At 35.3% G+C, this 22,402-nt stretch overlaps 1 protein-coding gene across 1 annotated transcript in view; it reads left to right on the plus strand.

Annotated features, from left to right (window-relative positions):
• Positions 1 to 22,402, plus strand: part of LOC122801342 (fibrillin-2-like) — a 662,974-nt gene that overhangs the window by 173,084 nt on the left and 467,488 nt on the right. The window contains exons 16-20 of the mRNA XM_044070882.1: positions 1,497 to 1,598; positions 6,319 to 6,423; positions 7,844 to 7,957; positions 11,504 to 11,605; positions 20,906 to 21,034. Of these exons, the coding sequence (XP_043926817.1) occupies positions 1,497 to 1,598; positions 6,319 to 6,423; positions 7,844 to 7,957; positions 11,504 to 11,605; positions 20,906 to 21,034 (552 nt within the window). The remainder of the gene's footprint in view (positions 1 to 1,496; positions 1,599 to 6,318; positions 6,424 to 7,843; positions 7,958 to 11,503; positions 11,606 to 20,905; positions 21,035 to 22,402) is intronic.

Here is a 22,402-nt window from a genome sequence, read left to right on the forward strand (position 1 = left end):
GAGTATAAGAAAGATTTAAATGAAAAGGTGAGGCATCAGATATATCACAAGATGAGCTAATATAGCACAAGCCAGAACAAGCAGGTTGGAGGTGGGATAGGACTCCATATTTCCCAACTTCCTAGTTCAATCAATGGCAAAAGAATCCAGAAAGATATTACTTTAGAAAGTGACAACATCATCTATATAATGTACACATTCATGATAGGGCTATCCACTGTCAAGGGACTTGAACACATGATACATGAAAAGAAAAACGTGATTCAGTGTAATTGAACCCCTGCATATGTTATAGATATGTCCTAGATCAGTATATTAACATAACATGTTAAAACAACACTGGTTAAAAAGTAACTAGAACAGGTTTCAGGAAAAAAGGAACATATAATAGGACAAGAAAAATATAACCTCATAGGTCTGAGCCTCTGCTTTTCTTCTCTGGCACAATATAATAGCATGTTGCAGAAAACATCATTGAAAATGGTGAATGATAGACACATTTCAAGGAAAAAGGCACATATGATAACAGTTGTTTACACAATCCCATGCATGTACAGAATGGTGCACAGGCCAAAAGACTGAATGATGCAATGAAAACAAAAAAGCCATCACCCTCAATCAGCTTTCCAGCAAAAAGCTTTTAATATCACATATACATGATATTATAATTACCACATCCAAAACTGGAATTAATATAAAGCACACTGGTTTCGGCTGTAAGCCTTCATCAGTGCAGTATAACACTATCTCCTGGCAAAGATTAAATACAGTTCCTTGAACACTTATTGGCTATTACAACTGCTCATTAATACCTGGTGCAAATATGTCCCCTAGCCTTAAATGATACCAGCACAACAATGATGCACCTACCTGAAATCAAATCACTGTCCTTTTTTAGGGGAAAAATACTCCGGCTCAGTGTATTAACAAGTATGCCACTTAGGAACTCATATTGTGGATGACTGTAAAATGTAATAGTAGGAAAGCAGAAATAGAGCTACATTGTTTTTTACCTCAGGCTTTGACAGGAATATTCTCTAAACCTGGGAATTATCAAGTAGTTCTACAGAAAACATATACTGAAGAGACCTGAATGCAAAAATGTAGGAAAATGTTAGAACAGTCTTTAAGACTGAAAACTGACCAGTGAAAAACAACATACCAAACAAAAGGGGGTTAAAGCCCTGTTTGCCACCGTATGCATCACTACAGTGTATACTGAGCCATGGAAGGTATGACATGCACATATCATGTTTGCCTTACTTTATAGTTACATGGTACATTGTTTGCAAATGACAATGATTGTCCATCAGTCTGATCTAAGGTCAGCCTCCATGTTGCCAGCCTCTCAACTACACTCAAGATAATTGAATAAAAAAATGAAGCCACAGAAAAAACTTATAGTGAATAGGTTGGAAAACAGAGATTTCAAGGAAAGGTTATAGCACTTTAGAAAACTGAAAAATGATTTTTTTTTTATCATTTGATGAAAACAGCAACAACAATGACAACAACAACAACCACAACATCATCTCCACAGAATTCTACTCAGTATCGTACTACTGTACCTAATCTGACAACTGCATCACAAAACACAGGTAAGTGCTTACAGAAGTTATCAACATTTTAACAAAACACATCAGTTATCACTACATTATCATTTTATGAGTTTACTCATTCAGTTGCCCCACCATTATTAACACTCATAATGCACATATTTTTGATAACTACAACTATGCTTGGCTTACTCATTCATATTTACTTTAGAAAACTGAAAAATGATAAGTGATAATTAATATATGACAATCAGTGAATCAAACCCCATTCCCTACTCTATTAACAAATGTACTCTCAATGACAGTCTGCTACATATACATACTATGCTTACTCTTATTCCTTATATGAGTTGTAAATATGTACTGCAGGGTGTGAATTCTTTGTCAAACAGCTATAACTTAAACTTCACTGGATGAGAAGCCCTGTCTGCCTAACTGATACTCTATAAACAAGTACAGTAGCATGTGGCACCACAGTGGAACTTGTTAAATATGTAAGAAAACACACAGTTCAAGGGAATATTAAGACACTGTGGAAGACTAAAAATATGAGAATTGGTACACAACATATAATAATTAGGGAATCACAATCCTAACTGTATTGTATTGACAATGTACACATCAGATTATAACAAAGTGACATGGAAGGGCAGCTGCACACACCTGTTACTTGTATATGGTAAGTTCATTATCACTGGATCTCAGAAAGTATATTACATAATTGGCTGTAGTATAGATATTTTATAATTGGTTGTAGTATGGATATTCTATAATTGATTGTAATATGGATATTATATAATTGGCTGTAGTATAGATATATAATTAGTTGTAGTATGAATATTATATAATTGGCTGTAGTATGTATTATCCTAATCAAACGTATATTTTTACAGTTACAATTATCGCACTTACAGTCCTCAAACTTACAACTGGTCATAACCCTGCATAGAATGAGTACAAGTGGAAATAAGCTGAGACAGTGTGTTTATATATAAGCTTGAGAGCAAATGTGAAAAATAAAAATAAGCACTCTTTGCCCAAGGAAAAACTTCTATGCACCCCTCAACCCCTTCGTCTATTATTCTCCATTCAAGGATGCTGCATCTTAAAGAAAGATCAATCACTAAAAAACAGAATAAAGGTATTTTTTGCATACTCTGGGAGGCTCTGGGATTGTTCATTTAATATGAATCACATATCAACATTAGTAGTTTACAATAATGAAGTCATAGATACTGTGACATAAGTAATTGTAACTCAAGATCATTTACTTAAGCAACTGTGATATGAGCTTTGGTACTCTAAAAAACAGAATTAAGCCATTTTTTGCATACTCTGGGAGGCTGTGAGATTGTCCATTTATGAGGAATCACATATCATCATTGCTACTTTTCAATAATACAGTCAGAGATACTGTGATACAAATAACTATAACTCAAGCTCATTTGCATAAGCAACTATGACAAGAGCTTTGGTAGTCTAAAAAAGAAAAGGTAACCCCATCATTTTTATCTATTCATCGAGGTCCTCATCCTCTTCATTTTGTTTTGACTAACTAATCATTTGCATTGCTGAAGTTTAATGTGAGATACAATACCAGTTTTATGCCATATCCTCACTTATAGATGGTGTGCTGCATATATGCTGTTTATTTAAATGTGATTGCATCCTTATAGATGATAGTCCTTCATATGTTTTCTGATGTTTATTTGCCACATTTCCTAGCATACCACTGTCTCCTCATTGTTCATTATTTATTTCATTTAATTCCCCCAATAAGAATGTCCATAATTAGTATATACTGAGGAATCTATCTCAGGTTCTTACTGAAAAACTATTCCTTTTTACTGCACATTATTATTTACAAAGTATGGAGAGAGAAATGTTTACAGTTTACTTGGCCAATTGCTCATTTGTTGGATAAAGTGAACAGTAGTGGCATTTGTGTAACAGGCAGAATGTGAAAACATTAGTTTGAGTGACTGCAGGGATGGTCAACAAAGGTAAGTGTTTATTTTTGTAAGGCTGGGAGTTTGTGAATATGCATGTGTTAGGATTAGAGTAGGAGTTATGAGAGGAGATAAATTTAGTGTATGTGCAAGTTTGTGAGTTTTAGAGTTAGGTTAAAGGTTAGGTAAGGGAATAAATGTACTGTATGTTCAAGAGTGTTTGTGTTTTATGGTTAGAGTAAAGGTCAGGAAAGGGAAAATATTTAGTATGTGTGTGTATATCAGTTTGGGTAAAAATGTTAAGGCACCTGTACATTGTCGTATAATTTCACATTTTTATTTAACACGCTACCGTTTTCAGTATTCTCATTTCATTGATTGAGGTATAGTTAATATACCCGATCATCAATAATTTTACAGACAAACAAAAGACATCTGTAGTTCATGATCTGCAAAATGTAATTAACCTCCATCAAAGGAAATGCCATTTACCTTAGAAAGTAATCAAGAGTACAGCATTTGTGAAAATATTTGGCTGATACAAAATGGAGTAAAATAGTGACTCCACTGGCATTGTTCATTATATTCTAAAGAATGACACTGTTGAGAACTCTGCCCTGTTACAAATGCACTTTTGTGGAGGACTTTATTCTGGCTGAAATGGCACTGTTCTGGCAAACAATACGCTGTAAGAAACAACACTCTTCTGTATCTCTTTATCCTCTAAGAAATAACATAATGGTTCTACAAGACTGTACTCTACAAGAAAAGACGCTGCTTTGCAGCACTGTGCGTTTTAACAAATAGTGTTATTATTTTGCGGCACTGTGCCTTTTAAGAAATGGTGTTATTGTTTTGGGGCACTGTGCCTTTTAATAAGAAGAATAATTGACAGTGTTTCAGAGTACTGTACCTCTTGAGAAATTATACTGTTCTGGAGTAATATACTTTGCAAGAAATTTCACTGTTCTGAAGTAATATACTGTGTAAGAAATTTCATTGTTCCGGAGTAATATACTGTGTAAGCAATTTCACTCTTCTGCGGGACTGTATCCTTTATAAAAAATGCCATACTGTGTAAGAAATAACACTGCTTTAAAGGGTTATACCATGAAATAAATTACATTTTTCTAAAGGACTGCGCCCAGTAAGAAATAACACTGTCCTGAATGGATTTACATCCTACAAATGTATTTTTCTTTTTTGATGTGCTCACCTTTTATAACCATTGGCAGAAGAGGTTTTTCACTACCTGGACTCATTAGTTTCTCCCCTCAGAAGACATATGTGAAGCATAATCCCATGTGAATCTTCTGTAGGGAGCATTCTGTACAGGTTGTGAAAGTACAGCTTCCAAGTTCTGCCTTACCCCCTAGAGTCCTACAATCAAAATAATAGTTGTATTGTTCAGAAATAGACCCTCTAGAGTCCTACAATCAAAATAATAGTTCTATTGTTCCAAAATAGACCCCCCTACAGTCCTACAATCAAAATAATAGTTCTATTTTTCCAAAATAGACCACCCTACAGTTCTACAATCAAAATAATAGTTATATTATTCCAAAATAGACCCCCTAGAGTCCTACAATTAAAATAATAGTTTAGTTCTATTGTTCCAAAATAGAGCCCCCTAGAGTCCTAGAATCAAAATAATAGTTCTATTGTTCCTAAATAGACCCCCTAGAGTCCTACAATCAAAATAATAGTTCTGTTGTTCCAAAATAGTAATGTTACTTACCCAACTCATTCCTTCCAATTGAACTCTAAAAGTTTGCACTGTAAGTTCCAATGGACGGAACATACACTTTTTGATAAAATCCAATGTTCATATCTCTGGCACCATAGGGGTTACCAATGAAGTGTAAATGCCAATCACTTCAGAACAAACTATTTGTATAGTGTAGTATTCTTTAGATTTTAGCTTTTAAACTGGATTTTACAAGTCACAGTAAGCTCAGTAGCCATTAAGCTTGTAATATTTTGTAAATGCACAATATCTCAGCAATTGCTAAAACATACTGTCAGCAAGCATTTTGTTCATTTATGACACTAAAAAGATTATATGAGCAACAATGAATGTCTCTTTCCTTGCACTAGACAGATCTAACTATTAGTGCAGTTGTGCTATTTATCATGGAACATTTAAGGTGAAATATTTCAATAACTTGTATGGAACATGGTTTTGGAATGAGTGTAAATATGAACAGGTAACATTAGATGCCTACAGGCATCAGTAGGTTGTAACTAGAGAAATGCTTGCAGGTGTCACCAGGCTTTAATGAGCTAAAAAAACAAATGCATAGGTAACCTAACAGAAGTGAAGGTTCTATATTGACTTGGTGTTACTTATTTAAATCCCTTAAAAGCAGCATTAAAAATAGAAAAAAAAGGCAAAGAAAACAAAAACACCAGTAGAGAAATGAGACTGCAAGTGGAAGCTCATATGGTTTCACAGTTTAATGCTGTCGTAGAATGCTTAGAACTCTTAGGTCTGACTGACAGAACATTGCCACAAATACTTTGGCACCATCTTAAAAGACACCAAAACTTACCCTGTAATAATTTTCCAGTTTCATACAGCCATAGTTTGAATGCAATTGTTGCACAACAGATATTAAAATAGATGCTGCACAGCAGGACAGAATATAGCAAAAGGATCTTGAAAAGTAGAAGCAGACAGCTATTCAAAAACAATTTGCTTAAATTTCTTGTCTTATGTCTGAAAAAAAATTATATCTTTTGAAAATTGTCATTACAATTATTTAGAACATTTTTTGGAAAGCTTGTATTATAAAATTACTCTTTTTTTACAGCCTCTAGTAATGGATGTCTGAATTCTCCCTGCTCTCCTAATGCAACTTGTACAAGAACTGACATAACAAGAGGTTACAGCTGTTCCTGCAATACTGGATTTACAGGTAACAAAGAAATACAACCAATGTGCTACGTGACAAATAGGATGCACATGCTTGAAAATAACAACAGAAAGAAAACAGGGTTTTAGACGTTAACATTTGGAACACGTGGTTAGATTCAGACGGCATCATTTTCTTCCTTCACTCATTATTTTTCCAGTAACTTTCTTAATCTAATTTTGGGTGACAGTGGAGCCAGAACCTACAAGGCAGCTGCTTGATATGTGCACGCGCACATGCACCCCCACACACACACACACACACACACACACACACACACACACACACACACACACACACACACACACACACACACACACTCCTCCTATGGTCAATTTCAGTGGTCATCAGTTCACCTACAGCATGTATTTGGGTATGAGATAAAATGCCATCATGTAGTAAAAGTGCTCCTGGATTCACAGACAATGTGTTGACCCTGTACAGTAGGTACTTCAACACAGAACTGAACTACTCAAAATCAAAAAATATTCATACAGAAAAGTTAATGTTTTAAGTAACATGAGCAAGCCATGCCTCTCATTCTTCCTGAACTTTATTATTATAACTACAAGATTACACATCCTTAGAGAAAACAGTAATATTTATTACCAAATCCTGTGTGACAAGTTATTTAGAAAGATTGCTTCACAGAATAAATATATTATAGTACTAGATTGCTTTATGCACTGCTCCCCTTCTGTGTACATGGCATAGTCAACAACTTCATTAAATACACAGACTTCCTACTGAGTTGTGGTTACCAGCTTGGCAGTAAACACCATTTCAGTAACTCGCAGGGAACAAATGCTTATTTGTAAAACTGAAATGAGTGAGTGAGGTGTGGTCTGAGTAGTTGTATGCACATATGGCTGCATTTGTGTTTGTTGTCTCTGACTGACTGAAGTATGGCTTGTTCAACATAACTCATTGGAAAGGTGTTACTCCATAGTTATAACAATAGGGATTTTCCTCACAGTGTGGCAGAGTTAGAGTGCTTTCTTTCTGAGATGGATGTGTATGGGGACTCTTGACCAGCATATGAAGTGCTTACCTCTCACACACAAAACATTTTTATCATTCATTTTTTGGTTAAGTCGATTTTTGCTTGAATCCTCTTTGATGAAATAGCACGCATCTTCTCTACTCTGTTGTCATTTAAACCAAATTTAGCATTAAACTGGCATTAAATTCATGAATACATATACACATAGCAGTTTGTATATATGTGTCCAGAATGTGTGTGTGTGTGTGTGTGTGTGTGTGTGTGTGTGTGTGTGTGTGTGTGTGTGTGTGTGTGTGTGTGCATGCTTCTGTGTGTGTAAATGCACGTGTCTGTGTATGTGTGTGAATGTGTGTTTGTTTATGTTTGTTTAGGTATGATTCTTTCTTTGTTATTTATGTATTCCACCTTTGTTTTCTACAGGAAATGGAACTGTCTGCACTGATATAAATGAATGTTTAGCTTCCCCTTGTCCTACTGGTACAGTTTGTTTTAATACACAAGGAAGCTTTTATTGCTCATCACCTACAACTGCAGGTAATGATCTAATAAACTTAATTTCTTAAATATTACTTAATAATTAACCTATTTTTAAATATTACTTTTTCTAAATTAATTTGTAATATTTTATTGTTTGTGTCATTGTAGAATTCTGTTTAAAATTTAAAAAAAGTGAATTATTTATTTAAATAGTCAGATCTGTTTGTTTTGAAAACTGCTGTCTCAATGAACCAGTAATTAGAACATCTCCTCCTGTAATTTAAAATGGTATAGTTGTTTTACTAGTGCTAATATGTAATTTAAGGCTAAGGACAGCTCCTAGGACACAGATCCTTGACCTCCAGAATCCTATACATAGACAATTTTAGGCAAATGAAGCCAACCCCCCTAACTGTGGATATGCATATTTCGGCCTTGTTGTGACATTGTCAGCACAGCACAAGCAGAGTGTTTGACTAAGCATAAGAAAAACAGGGCTGTTTTATCCAGCTGATGTCCATTATCATTAGGGTCACGGCAAAAATAATCCAAATAACAAATTAAAACAATAAGTGAGAAGGTCACTGAAAAAACAATCAGTAAAAACAAGATGAAAACTCCAGCAAAGCTAGAACTTCCACTATGTGACCTCCCAAACCTCTTGTATCAGAGGCACATGGGATATATGCAAATGACCATTATGAACATCAGGTGTTTGAGCTAATTGGCGATTCTGAATGCCCATGACTTGCTTCATCGTTTTAATGGACAATTTCAGGCCAATAAAGCCAAACTTCCTTTTTACTGTTTTTACTGATTGGTTTTTCAGTGACCTTCTCACTTATTCTTTCAATTTGTTGTTTGGGATACTTTTGCAATGACTCTAATGATAATGGATATCAGCTGGGTATAACAGCCCTGTGTTTCTTATGCTTAGTCAAACACTCTGCTTGTGCTGTGCTGATGAGGTCATAACAAGGCTGAAATATGCATATCCATAGCTAGTGGGGTTTGGCTTTATAGGCCTGAAATTGTTCATTAAAATGATGAACCAAATCATGGGCACTCAGAATCACCAGTTAGCTGAAACACCTGATGTTCATAAGGGTAATTTGCATATATCCCATGTGCCTCTGATACAAGAGGTTTGGGAGGTCACTCAGTGGAAGTTCTAGCTTTGCTGGAGTTTTCATGTTGTTTTTACTGATTGTTTTTTCAGTGACCTTCTCACTTAATGTTTTAATTATAAACCACTCCAAATTATAGTATTAGCTTTGTGTAATTTGGCTCCATGATTCCTGCTGCTAGAGGAGAGTGGTGTATTCCACAGTTACTAGAGATATGTATATTTTTGAGAGTCGGGTGGATGTTTGCTTTGGAAATACTGTGATAGGCTATTTATTCAGCTCATGGACTCCTAGTAAGCCCCTGTAATTTCAGTTTGTGACACTAATGCAGAGTAATGTATTTTCTATGAAGTTCAGGGTGTTGTTGTCTTTGACACAGCACTTCTTTTGATGCCATATTTGAGGTACAAATTATTATACTTAGGCACATCCATTGTACAAACTGAACTATTGCAAACATACTGCATTTAGAATAGGTGAAAGTCACATGTATTGTTAAGTATCACAAAATTAACTCCATATTCAAATGGACGTTTTTCATTATTAGTATCTTATTCCTAGGTACATTAACCAAAATATACAAATGAAACTTGATGTATAATTAAATGCTCTGCTCTTATGTCTAATTGTTTCTATGGCAGATAACTCTAATTTGCAAGCTATCTTCATCGACTTCATAATGGTATCTAATTGTGGTAACCATATTGTGGTAATGTAGAAATTACACAATTACTCAACTGATACTCAATTGTTTGGGCCTGAAGCAAAAATGCAAAGTTCAAAATTTAGTGTTAATTTTTCCTTCTAGGGAGAGAGAGAGAAAAAAAAACTCAACAGTGTAATGACATTTACTCTGGGACCCTACTATTTTTGGGTAAGAACATGTGGGCAGTTAGGAGTATCTGATTCCCCAGACTGCAGCATTAACATTCTGCTTTAACAATGCGACCACTGTCTAGGCTATGGCCTCCACAAGAGGAAAACCATAGCAGGAGATAGGTGTCTGAATCAAAAAGATTTGCCATGATGTGGAAAAAAGTGAGCTAAGGGTTCACCATTTCAGGAAGTCTTTAAAATCTTTGTCAGTTTTGTTATTGATATATATATATATATATATATATATATATATATATATATATATATATATATATATATATATATATATATATATATATATATATATATATATATATAAAATATATATATATATATATATATATATATATATATATATATATATATATATATATATATATATATATATATATATATATATATATATAATATATATATATATATATAGATAGATGTATATAATATTACTGACAAGCATTCCCTAATATGATAATATAAGTGGAGACAATAGTGGTGTGAAAAGAAATGTAGAAAGAAAGAGAAATTAAAATCATAATGCATATTCCCATCTTCATTGTCCTATTGCACAATGTTTGAAACCCTGCCTTTCGATCTGGAGGTCTGGATTTGAGTATCTAGTCAAGTCAAGAATGCTGGTAATGGAGTAGATTTCACAATGTAAATGGTAACTTGGTTAGACAGGTGTGCAATGTGCATGCCACTGCCCCACTGGAGGCCAGGATTTTTCTCTCAGGCAGAAAATTGTACAGGCAAAGTGCATGAATATCATTTGCAGCAGGATGTATCTCCATGGTTGTATATGCACACAAATCACACTACCTTGACTGTTTACTTTGCTCTCATGATGTGGTTAAATGGGGACCAAATGGGAAGTTATAACTCCAATATGCGGGTATGATAAATGAAAGATCAAATGAAAAAAACATAGTCACTCTCAGCGATTGGGGTTAAGGAAAGACCAGATGGGAAAACCTCTCTAGCACCATTCTATGGTTGAATGCTTAAGGGAATACAAGATCAGATAAAGCTGTAACACAATCAGGGGCTGGAGTTACTGGAAGATCAAGTGGGAAAAGGTATAATCCCAGTAAGGTGGTGGGGTAAAAACATGCTTGTCCTAATTTGAAGATGATACCTTACTATAATGCCTCTTTTCATTTTTTACCTTGCTGTGTAAGTAAAAATAGGGCAATAGGGCATTGCAGACGATGGATAGTGATGCTGATTCTGAAATCAGAACCAAAGCAAAACATTGAAAATACCTATTCCAGCACGTGATTTAAGAAACTTTTATTCCATGTCATTTAACTAGAAATTTCCAGTGAGATTTATTATGTCCTTCTCATTTAGTAGTTCATATTTTCATATGAATATTGCTTCTCATTTATTCAGAATTTGAAACGTACAGCCTCCCAGTAACTAGTCTTTTATTAATGTAAACTTATTACTGATGTTGAATAAGATGCACAGATATTTGCTAATTTGCTTGGCACATCCTGTTTCGGCACTGCTTTTCTGTGTTTTTGCATATTTCACCTTCATTTTCATTTTCCAGTTCACATCCATTCACTTATTTCTGTTTGTTTCCCTCTGTGTGAAGCTCCAGATGACACTTGTGGAAATCTGTGCTCTGCTAATGCAACTTGTACCACAAGTAACTCAACCGGAGCCTACTTTTGTCAGTGCAAACAAGGATTTATAGGTAAGTCATAAAACAGTGCTTGGTTTTACACTGCAACAGTCAATTTATAAAGTTTTGGTATGAGAATGAGACTGTGGCTTGGGGTAGTTTGATTATGCTAGTGCAGTTCCACAGATGTGGGTGGATATGGGCTTCATCTGCTGCAGAATCCTAGGTATACATCACAGAGGGTTGTATTGGTGACAGTGTCAGTAATGGAGTTCCTTTATATGGCATTGTTTGGGATCATTCAGCCTTTTTGAATCGCATAAGTGCATACTTTTTCACAGAATGTTTCTGTTAGTCGTATGACTGCAGGATATTTACATATTGTCTGTAATGTAAAACATTTTATCATTTTTTTACTAGGAATACATCACAAAGAATTATAGTTCTAATTATTTAGTAGTTAATAAAATCACAAAGCAAGCATACCAGTTTCTTGCAGTGCATATGAGAATGGTAATCCCTCAAGCATTTTTGCAAATAGATGCATAAATGTGGGATGCACATGGTTTGAATATGTTTTCTAGGCCTAAACTCAGAATCTAAATCTTTACAAAGCAGATATACTTATAGATTTCCATGAGGATGCAAACCAGACTTTACTGTGGCTCTTCCTCCTTTAAAATACCTGCCACCAGTGGTGAACCACACGTTTCAGCCCTTCACTGCTCTTTGGCATCTATTTTTCGGAGGTCAAAGCAAATACTGAGTTTATCCCTGACCAGATTTGCAGATGGCTGCAAACTAGGTGCCATCATAAAATACGCACAGGAAATTGCTATCTTCCAAGAGGGCCTTTCTCTAACAAATAGATTCTGTCAAAATCATGGACTAAAACTAAATTTCAGTGCTCAGTTACTGATGAGTTCAAGGCCATCCTCCTCTCTCTGCTCTATGATTAAGAAATTTTCTGTCAGTCTCTACTCTTTAAAGCAAGCAGAGAATCTCCAAACAAACCTGGAAGTGATGGTCAACCATATCAACACTACTCCTGGAAAATGTTCCTTAACTTTGTTCAAATTTATAACAATCCATGACAGAAGCCTATGCTTAGGTTCCACACCCAAGTCATTACCTCCTCTATGTATGATAAAAAGGAAATACTCTGCAAGCTTTCTGAACATCATCCAAAATACTCAACAAATGTCTCCATTGCAAACCTCTGTGACCTCACCAAATGACCTCAAACCACTAAAGGATTGGAAAGAGTGCACTGTAACTTCCAATGGGCGGAGCCTAAGCCTTTTGACAGAATCAAATTATGTCCTACATTTCAAACAAAGTTCATATCTCTGGAACTATAGGGGTTATGAAAGAAGTATAAATGGCAAGCCCTTCAACACAAATTATTTTTATAGTGGTAGTATTCTTTAGGTTCTAGGTAATAAATGGAATTTTATAAGTTGCAGTAAATACAGTAACTGTTAAGTTTTAATATATTGCAAACAACTTACAATATCACAGCAGCCAGTCAACTTACAACCGTACTGTCAGCAGCATTTTATTCATTTACCTGGGAACTTTCAACTGGGAACTAAAGCCATGCTCTAATGCCCCCGACAACATCCCCCCTCCTTCCTCAAATGCGCAGCCAAAGGAATTGCTCTCCCAATTAGCATCCTGATCAACCGATCCTTAAAAGAGTCATACGTACCCAAACTTTGGCATTCAGTCTACACTCTACCGCTTTACAAAGGAGGTAAAAACACCTCCATGTCTAACTTCTGCCCCATAGCCCTACTCTCTCCAATATCTAAAATTCTAGAAAAATGTGTCCACCACCAACTTTTACTCTACTTAACTCAGAATCAGTTACTTACACCCACCCAACATGGTTTCCGTCCCAGCCACAGCACCAGAACTGCTATACTTTCCTTCTTAGAAACAGTTAATCTAGCCCAAGATTCTGGACTTCTTGTATCCATTGTACTGCTAGATATTTCTAAAGCCTTTGATACCATCTCCCATACACACCTTCTCTTTCATCTCTCCAACCTTAATCTCTCCCCTAATACTCTTTCCTGGTTCTCCAGTTACCTTTCTGACAGATCTCAGGCTGTCAGATGGAAGGACTCTACCTCTTCCTTTTTACCTACTCCTACTGGCGCTCCTCAGGGATCCATCCTCAGTCCCATACTTTTCAACATCTTCATAAATAACCTTCACACTGCCCTCCCTGACACTACAGTCATCCAATACGCTGATGACTCTACCTTAGTTTGTGCCGCCCCCAACTTTTCTGAATTTCTGTCTAAAACAGAAACAGCTTTTTCCACTACAGAAAACTGGATGCACCAAAACCATCTCTCCCTCAACTCCAATAAATCTAAAATACTAATTTTCCTCCCTATCAAGGCTTCTTCCTTTGACAAAAACACTTTCAATGTCCTAAGCCAAACCAACACCCCTATAGAAGTGGTCCCTTCCGCTAAAGTCATTGGCATTAACATTGATGAACGCCTCAAATTCGATCTCCACATACAACAACACATAAAAAAACACCACCAAAAGTTAGGTATGCTCTACAGGAATAATCTATTTCTTTCAAACTCCTCTAGGCACCTCCTACCTCCTTCCCTCTCTACTTTATGGTGCCCCTCTTCTAAGTAATCTGTCTGCTTCCCTCACCTCTAAACTTGAAGCTTGCTATAATAAGATCTCTAAATTCACCACTAAATCCAAAACCTCAACCCACCACTGCCTTACCCTTCAATCTCTGAACTGGTTAGAACTCCCTAACCACCTTGACTATCTTCAACTAACGACCACTCACAAATTAATATTCTACCCAGAAAAATGCCCAGCCTTATCCAACATCCTTCCCCCTTACATAACCGATCATTAAGATCAGAACACCAAAACCTAATCTCCATTCAAAGACCTAAACATCCTGCTGGCCAGCTACTACTATCCTTCCCTCTAGGTAGAAAATGGAACTCTCTCCCTCCTTCACTTAGGACTATACCTAACACGAAATACTTCAAAACCCAACTCTTCTTACACCTATCTTCCAAATGGAAATGTCCTTGCTTTCACCCTAATTTCAAAGATTTTCTACAGTAAGTCCCTCTCTAATCCTGCACCAGTCTGCTTTATGATTTCATTTCTAATTCTACCAAATTGGTTTTAGCTGACTCTCAATTGACTGTAAGGATGAAAATATTGCAAATTATGTTAGTACCTAGTAAAAAAAAAAAAAAAAAAAAAATGTGTTATTTTGCAGTGTTCTTGCTATGTATACTTGTTTGGACATTTCTATTGCATTTTTATCTTGTGCATTTGTAACCTTGATTGTACTGCCTTTGGAGCTTTTCTCCCTGGGCCTCCACTAAAAATGGGTACTTTGTGGCCCAGTGGACTTCCCCAGTAATCAAACTGAAATAAATAAATAAATAAATAAATAAACAAGGTCCCGATCTACATAAGACAGAGCCCCTCACTATCACGCTTCAAGAGGAACCTTGACGAGTGGATGGGTAACAGAAAGTTCACACCAGGGATTATACCAACAGTTCTACTAGATAAGGGCCAAGGGTACTAGCTGCTAGATCAAGGGCCTAGAGAACTAACCAAAGGGGCGCTGAATACCACACAACATGGCTGGGCTAATATATGCCTTCGGGCAGATAGCCCAGTACCTACCTATGAACCTATGAACCTATATATATATCTTTGTGAGTGTGTGTGTGTGTGTGTGTGTGTGTGTGTGTGTGTGTGTGTGTGTGTGTGTGTGTGTGTGTGTGATATAGATATACCTTTTATGTGCCCTTCTTATTTTATGTCAAGCAAATACATGAGTTTCTTGAACTGGCACCATATGTTGATTATCAAGGAAAAAAGATTTCCATGAATACTTCTTAAAATGTTTCATTTAGTGAAGCCCATGTATTTGTGGTTAGTGCTGTTATTCAGTTTAGCAGTTTAACCAACATTTTGGTGCAATTTCAATAATTATGACTAACTATTGATGTACCCTTTATGTTACAGCTTTTTATCCTTTCTAAGAATGCTACTATGTCACAGTAATATAGTAAACATACCCTAACTGCTGAGATGAAAAACAATTTGTGGTTTCTCATTTCTATGAATAGTTTATCAAGTTTGTTGTACAAATGTTTTTATTATCTACTGGCTTTAGCACTTGTTTGTATCACGGCATAACACTTCTGCACCTTGCTTGGAATCATATACAGAACTTTGGCTAGGCTTATATAGGCCCTATGAACCTATGTCAGTGAAGCAATAATTGTATTACACCTCAGTATGGACATATCACTCTGCCATTTTTTCCATCTTTCAAATTTTATTTAAATGGATTTTATTTACAGTATGCATCCCACAACTGAATGAAATGCTGACCACTGACTTTTTTTCTGCTTGCAGCAATGTAGCCTTTACTGCAACCTTCTATGGCCATGGTTTGATATTTCTGTTTATACTACACAGGGAGTGGAACAACCTGCACTGATATTAATGAATGTGCTTACACTAACTGTCCTTCTAATGCAACCTGCATAAACACACCTGGAAGTTACACCTGTGTCTATGCAGAAGGATACACAGATAAGATGGTCACATCTTTTCAGACTATACACTCAAAAGCATTCCCAGGACATAGATTATATATGAAAAAGAAAAACAAAATATTTCAGTTTAATAGCTGTTCAAATATTTGTTTCTATAACTGATATTTGATTAGCCTGAAATTCTCAGCAATGCAGTTTTAATCATATATAAAGACAGACACGTCTATATTTACAGATCTGTGAGATTCTCTTTCATTGAGACCACCTGATGTGCAATGCGTGAGAATAAAGCCCATTGTAAATTACTTAGCTTATATTTTGTCATCAGTTGCATGTATACATGAAACATCATGACACTGAAACAGTAGTCTTACTTTTTGTGCAATAAAATGGCCCTTCTGTAGGCAAGGGTCCAGCCAGGCTTATATCAGAGTTTTAAAGAATTTATTTTCTACAATATCCACTAGAATTTAAATGTAAAAATCATTACATGCTTACAATTGTTTTATTTTATTTTATTTTACATGTTTTGCTGAATGTATTTCCCTTAAAAACAACCTGCTGGCTAAAGGGTTTCCTTTGTTTGTATTGAAAAGGTAATTTATCCTCAACCCAATAAACACAAGCAAGTCAGTCCAACATGATCAAGAGCATTGCTGCTGTTTCTCTGATGCCGTTTCCCCATTTTTACATGGGGTTATGATATCATATCAACACTAGTCACTGTGATCAAATCAGCTGATCCAGAACCGACTCCCTAAATTGTTAATCCACAAAAAATGTCATTTTTTTACATGGGAGGGACAAGCCCCTTGCATCACCCATGTGGCAAACTTTACTACCCACTTATAAATATATAAGAACTATTGACATTGGGTCAATGCAGTTTTGGAGGTAATGGCTAGCCAATTAAAGAGCAAATGCTTGTAGGATTAATCCTGAAAGATGAACTGTCCAGGATGGGAAAGCTATATTTTGGGGTCACATACTGGAGGTAAATGTGCAAGTTGGAATATAGTTATAAAAATCCCATCTACAACCCTTATGCCAGGCATAATTGATTGGCATTTTGTATAAAGAAAAAGGCTGCCATAATAAGACAAACCTGCTAGATAAACAATCTGAACTGAAATAGCATGGTTCTGTTGATTCATAATCCTTTAATATGACTTATCAGGAACATGCAATGGATATCAAATGTCATAAACACATCGTTTGGTTATTGTAGGTAAGCTCTTGCACCAAAGTAACTGTAAGAAAACTATGAGTAAAATGTATTTAATAGAAAAGATTGTAACTGACATTTATTAGGAAAAAACTGTAACTAACATTTATTAGGAAAAAAAACATTACATGCAAGGGTTATTAAGGTTTCTCTATTGTTTGTCTTTCAGCCACTAGCTAAAACGGAATCCATAAATCTGATGGGATACTTAAGCTAGTGATAGCTGTAAATGCAGGTTTAAACTATAGTGCTGGGCAAATCACAATAAAGTTTAGGGAAATGTATATCTGACAACGTATTGGGTTTATGTAGATTCCATTACATGAGAAACATTTTGTTATTAATTATCAACTCTGATCAGATCTAGAAGAGTTAAAGAATATATTATTGATGGAAATATGAAGACATTCATCAGTAATTACTCAGAAAGAAGGACTTGTTACAGACAAGAAATCTGATTTATATGTAACAACTTGAAGAACAGCAGCAAGAAGAAATCCACAACTGGCCACAGTACAAAGAGAGGTTTAATAAAGAACTCAGAACTTTAGCGCCTAGGCTTACAGCCTTCCAGGAGTAATAGGTTCATAAACTATACCCATTATTTTGCTGTGCCATCTCCCATCCATTGTATTCATTAAATCTGGGTGACATGGCCTTGTATGTTAGGCAAAGGTCACCTCTGAGCAAGCGGTAAGCGACTGAATAGAGCTGGAGTTCTTTCAGTCGGGCAGCATAGGATAGATTTTTGATACAAACACAAAACTTTACACAGACTTGTTATAGCACCATTCATTAGTTAATTACTCAATTACATAATAATTATTTCCAATTTATCTCTAAGCTTAAATCTACAGGTGCCATAGTATTAATCTTTAAAATGTAAAGAGATTCTTTATAAAGAAGTTTGTCCTTAATGTCACATATTTCACTAATTTTCATAAAAAATACTTGTTTTAAAGTGCATTGCAATGTTACTTTACCATTCTTTATATCTCTCATATGTTTCAGTAGACTTACTTTTAATTTTAGTTTACTTTCTCCTATGTAAAACAACTTACAAGGACATCTAAGAACATATATTACGCCTTCACTATTACATGAAAAACTACCACCAGGAGAAAACTTGATACCATTTATTTTCTTAAAATTTGTAACAACACAGGAACATATAGAGCAACCACCACAAGGGTGAGTACCCCTCATGGCAGGGGTTATATATAATGCCTCATTGGGCATAGAAAAATAACTAGAAACCAAAAAATCGTTTAAACTTTTTCCTTTTTTATAGGAAATATAAGGACTATTTGCTATTATTCTTTCCAACTCCACATCCTGAAGTAAAAATTTCCAACAGTTTTGCAGTATTTTGTTAATCCTATTGCTCAAGCTATTATACACTGAGAAAAAATATATCTGATTTTCACAAGATTCGGTGTTATTCCCTTCTCCATGCATAGCATTTTGACACTGATTTAATCCCAGTCTGTATGCTGCAACTCTTTGTAAATACTTCTTAACCATATTGTAGTTATAGCCCCTATTAACAAGCATATAGAATGTGTACCTGTACTCTCTTACAAAATTACCCCAATCATTACAAATTCTGTGCATTCGAAGAAACTCCCCATTGGGTAGGGCGTCCAAAAAATGCTGGGGATGAAAACTAGCCCCATGCAAAAAATGAAGTTGTCAGCAAATTTCATGTGTACTGATGTCTTGATGCCCCCACAATTAATACCCTCTAGTACCAAGTCGAGAAAATGGATCATGCTACCACACTGTATGTCATCAAATTTCAAACCATAAATATTTTGTTCTAAATCCAAACGAAAATTCATGACATTATGCCTTCCACCTTTACAAATAAAAATGAAATCATCAATACATCTGTAATAGGCAATAACATTATTTCTCACAATCTGATTTAGTTTGCTTCTGAAACTCTCATGATAAAAAAAAAAAAAACTTATAAGATAATTTTGACACAGCACAGAATGGGAGTACCTGTTATCTCTGCAGTGAATAACCAAGGACAGTTCACAGTTAATCATCCAAAAGCACCAGGAAAAATCAAGGAAAATACATTTATAACCTTTCAGGTCATATAACCTAAACCGGATCTTTGTTTAGTCAATGAAGTGAAGTGAATGTTTGCTGCTTTGTGCTTGATGATTAGCCATTCAATGTTTAATCCATTTGATGACTATACATAGACCCATCCTAAACTTGCCCTCTGCTCTCTTGTCACTCTGTCTCCTCTACCATTAGCTAAACTCTCAATATTGCAAACACTCATTATTAGCTATCCTTATACAAGTCTGTGTGACTTTAACTCTTGATATAACCTTGAGGATTATTGGATCTGTATATATATACATATATATATATATATATATATATATATATATATATATATATATATATATATATATATATATATATATATATATATAGAATATAGTTAGAATATATAGTTGGGGGTGTGATATTGTTAACTGATGTAATATTGCTTAGTAAAGAGAAGTAGGGGGGGCCACCCCCACACCCCACTGGGGGGTGCCCCACCCCCTAACTATATATTCTAACTCGCACAGGTCGCACTACAGTGGGGAAGGGGGCATATTCCATTTTCTTGCTAATAATACTTGTTAGTGAAATGAAGTGTTGGGCAAATGAAGTGTCAGGCAAATAAAATTTCAGTCATTTGGTCTCAGGCAAATGGGTGTCAGTCAAATGGGAGTTAGGTCAAAAGAAGTAGACCCATATATATATATATATATATATATATATATATATATATATATATATACATATATATGGGTCGCCTTCACATGGTCAACATTTCAGAATGTTGAAGACCATATGGCTGACACCATGTGATCGACATTCGAAATGTCAACCATGCAGAACTGGTATTTCCGTACAGTGCAGAATGGAAAGATTTCCATCTTCCGCACTGTAGTGTGATCTCGGAGTTGGTATATTTAAGTTCCAAGGGGTGTGGAGGGCGTAACCCCCTTGCTCCCTTGCTAGAAGCATGAAGGTAAGTTTTTTCTTTTTTTTTTATTCAGTGGTCGACATTTCGAATGTCGATTATATGGTCTCGGCCATATGGTCTTCGATTTTCTGAAATGTCGACCATATGAAGTAGATCCATATATATATATATATATATATATATATATATATATATATATATATATATATATATATATGCGTGTGTGTTATACAGTGTGCTCATTTTGTGTTACTTTTTCATCCTATGTATACATTTTTGCTGTTGTTGTTACTTTTATTGCATATTGTTTTCCAGCCCACACTGAAATTGGTCAGAACTGATCAGTAAACAATTTACTTTAAACACTTATGAAGGTCTAAGATATTAACACATCACATTCTTCAGTTTGATAGCTTTCATATGGAGCATAGGCAGAAGAATAAATGCTCACATTAGATACTGTTTAATAAAAAAAATAACAAAAAATATAAAGTTATAAAATAAAAAGGAAAAAATAGCAAAGCAAAAATACATTACTTGTGGCCACATTTTATATTCCATAGGAGATGGACAGGTCTGTGTCGACATCAATGAATGTAACAACACAACATCTCCTTGTCGGCCTGGCATGACTTGTGTGAATACAATTGGAAGTTACATTTGTACCTCAACTACTCCTTCTCCAACAACAGGTAAAATATTAACTAATTATTTAATTGCTATGTTATCTCAGAAGCAGTTCATATTTATGTTATTCATCCATTGTTGGCCAGGTTAGTCCCCTTGGTTAGTGGCACTTTTCAGGTAAAACACAGGATGTCATTAATGCTATTAGGGGAAACTTGGCCAGGACATGAAGAAACCTTTCTTACTCTTTCTGACGAGTGCTGTTAGATGTTATATATCCACTTGAGCTATAACCAGCTAAAGCAGACGGGACCTCGATTTAATGTTTCATCCAAAGGACAACACATTTAGGGGTACAGCAACCCCCTTATGCTGCACTGCAGTGCCAGAAATGAATCTGTCTGGTGCAGAATTAGAAGACACAGCCTTCTGCACCAAAGGTGAGTGTGCTATCTGTTGTGCCACTGACACTGCAGTGTGCAGCATTGTTACAGCTGCTGTCCATAATCTGCAATTAATTATCTATGCGTGCCACAACAGCTCTGATATGCAATAAAGCATAAAAGAGTAGATTCTGGAAGAACTGCAGGCAAAGTAAATTGGTTCAACATTATTGTCAGATGTTTAAGACAAGCTCTGCTAAAATTACATTTTAGAAGCATAGAAAGACCATTTCTTGCATTGCAAAAGAAGTTGCAGCATTCATAAGCATATAAAACACCAGGTTCTTTGAAATAGTTATAACACCTAGGATATAAAAAAATACAAATGTAGCATTTCTACAGTGCTATTAGTTTGGAGTGTAATTTGGCAAATCCCCACTTGTGTACTTCTGCCTTCACTAAGATGAATCATATCTATATCATAGCATACAGCAATGCTCTTTATAACAGTATCTCTGCTTTTTATCTTGTGTTAATATGCACTTTTGCAAATAAAATAACTGGGTACAGTATATTCTTTTGTCATGGAACAGCTCATTGGCAATTCTTTTCTTGAGCTGCTTTGATTGAATGTCCCTTTAATCAAATTAATAAAGATTTTGCACTGAACTTATTTGACAGCTACCATGAATTAGGTGGAGCAATTATGTGATTAAATAAGAGTGTTCCTATTTCTCCTTGATGTTTTAATCTCAGTGTTAGAATTCAAAAGTAGCAGGATGTGTAGACAAGACCATATACTAAATGGGGGAGATAGAATGACTTACTCACTAGAAAAATCTATATTTCTAGTATGCTGGAGCATACTGATAAGAGAGGAAATACATTAACATGTGGTATTTCAACTTGTTGGCTTGTCAATGGGGATATATTATTATCATTTTAAATTGAATTAAATTATGTTTTACAAGTTGTCTTTTAACAAAATGGAGAAGATCTAAAGAATCACCATATGTTAAGGGAGAAAAAGTTGAAGCAATATACAGACAG

Source organism: Protopterus annectens, chromosome 4.part1 (genome assembly GCF_019279795.1).
Source record: "Protopterus annectens isolate FY-2018-M chromosome 4.part1, PAN1.0, whole genome shotgun sequence".
In the NCBI taxonomy this organism is placed as follows: domain Eukaryota; kingdom Metazoa; phylum Chordata; order Ceratodontiformes; family Protopteridae; genus Protopterus; species Protopterus annectens.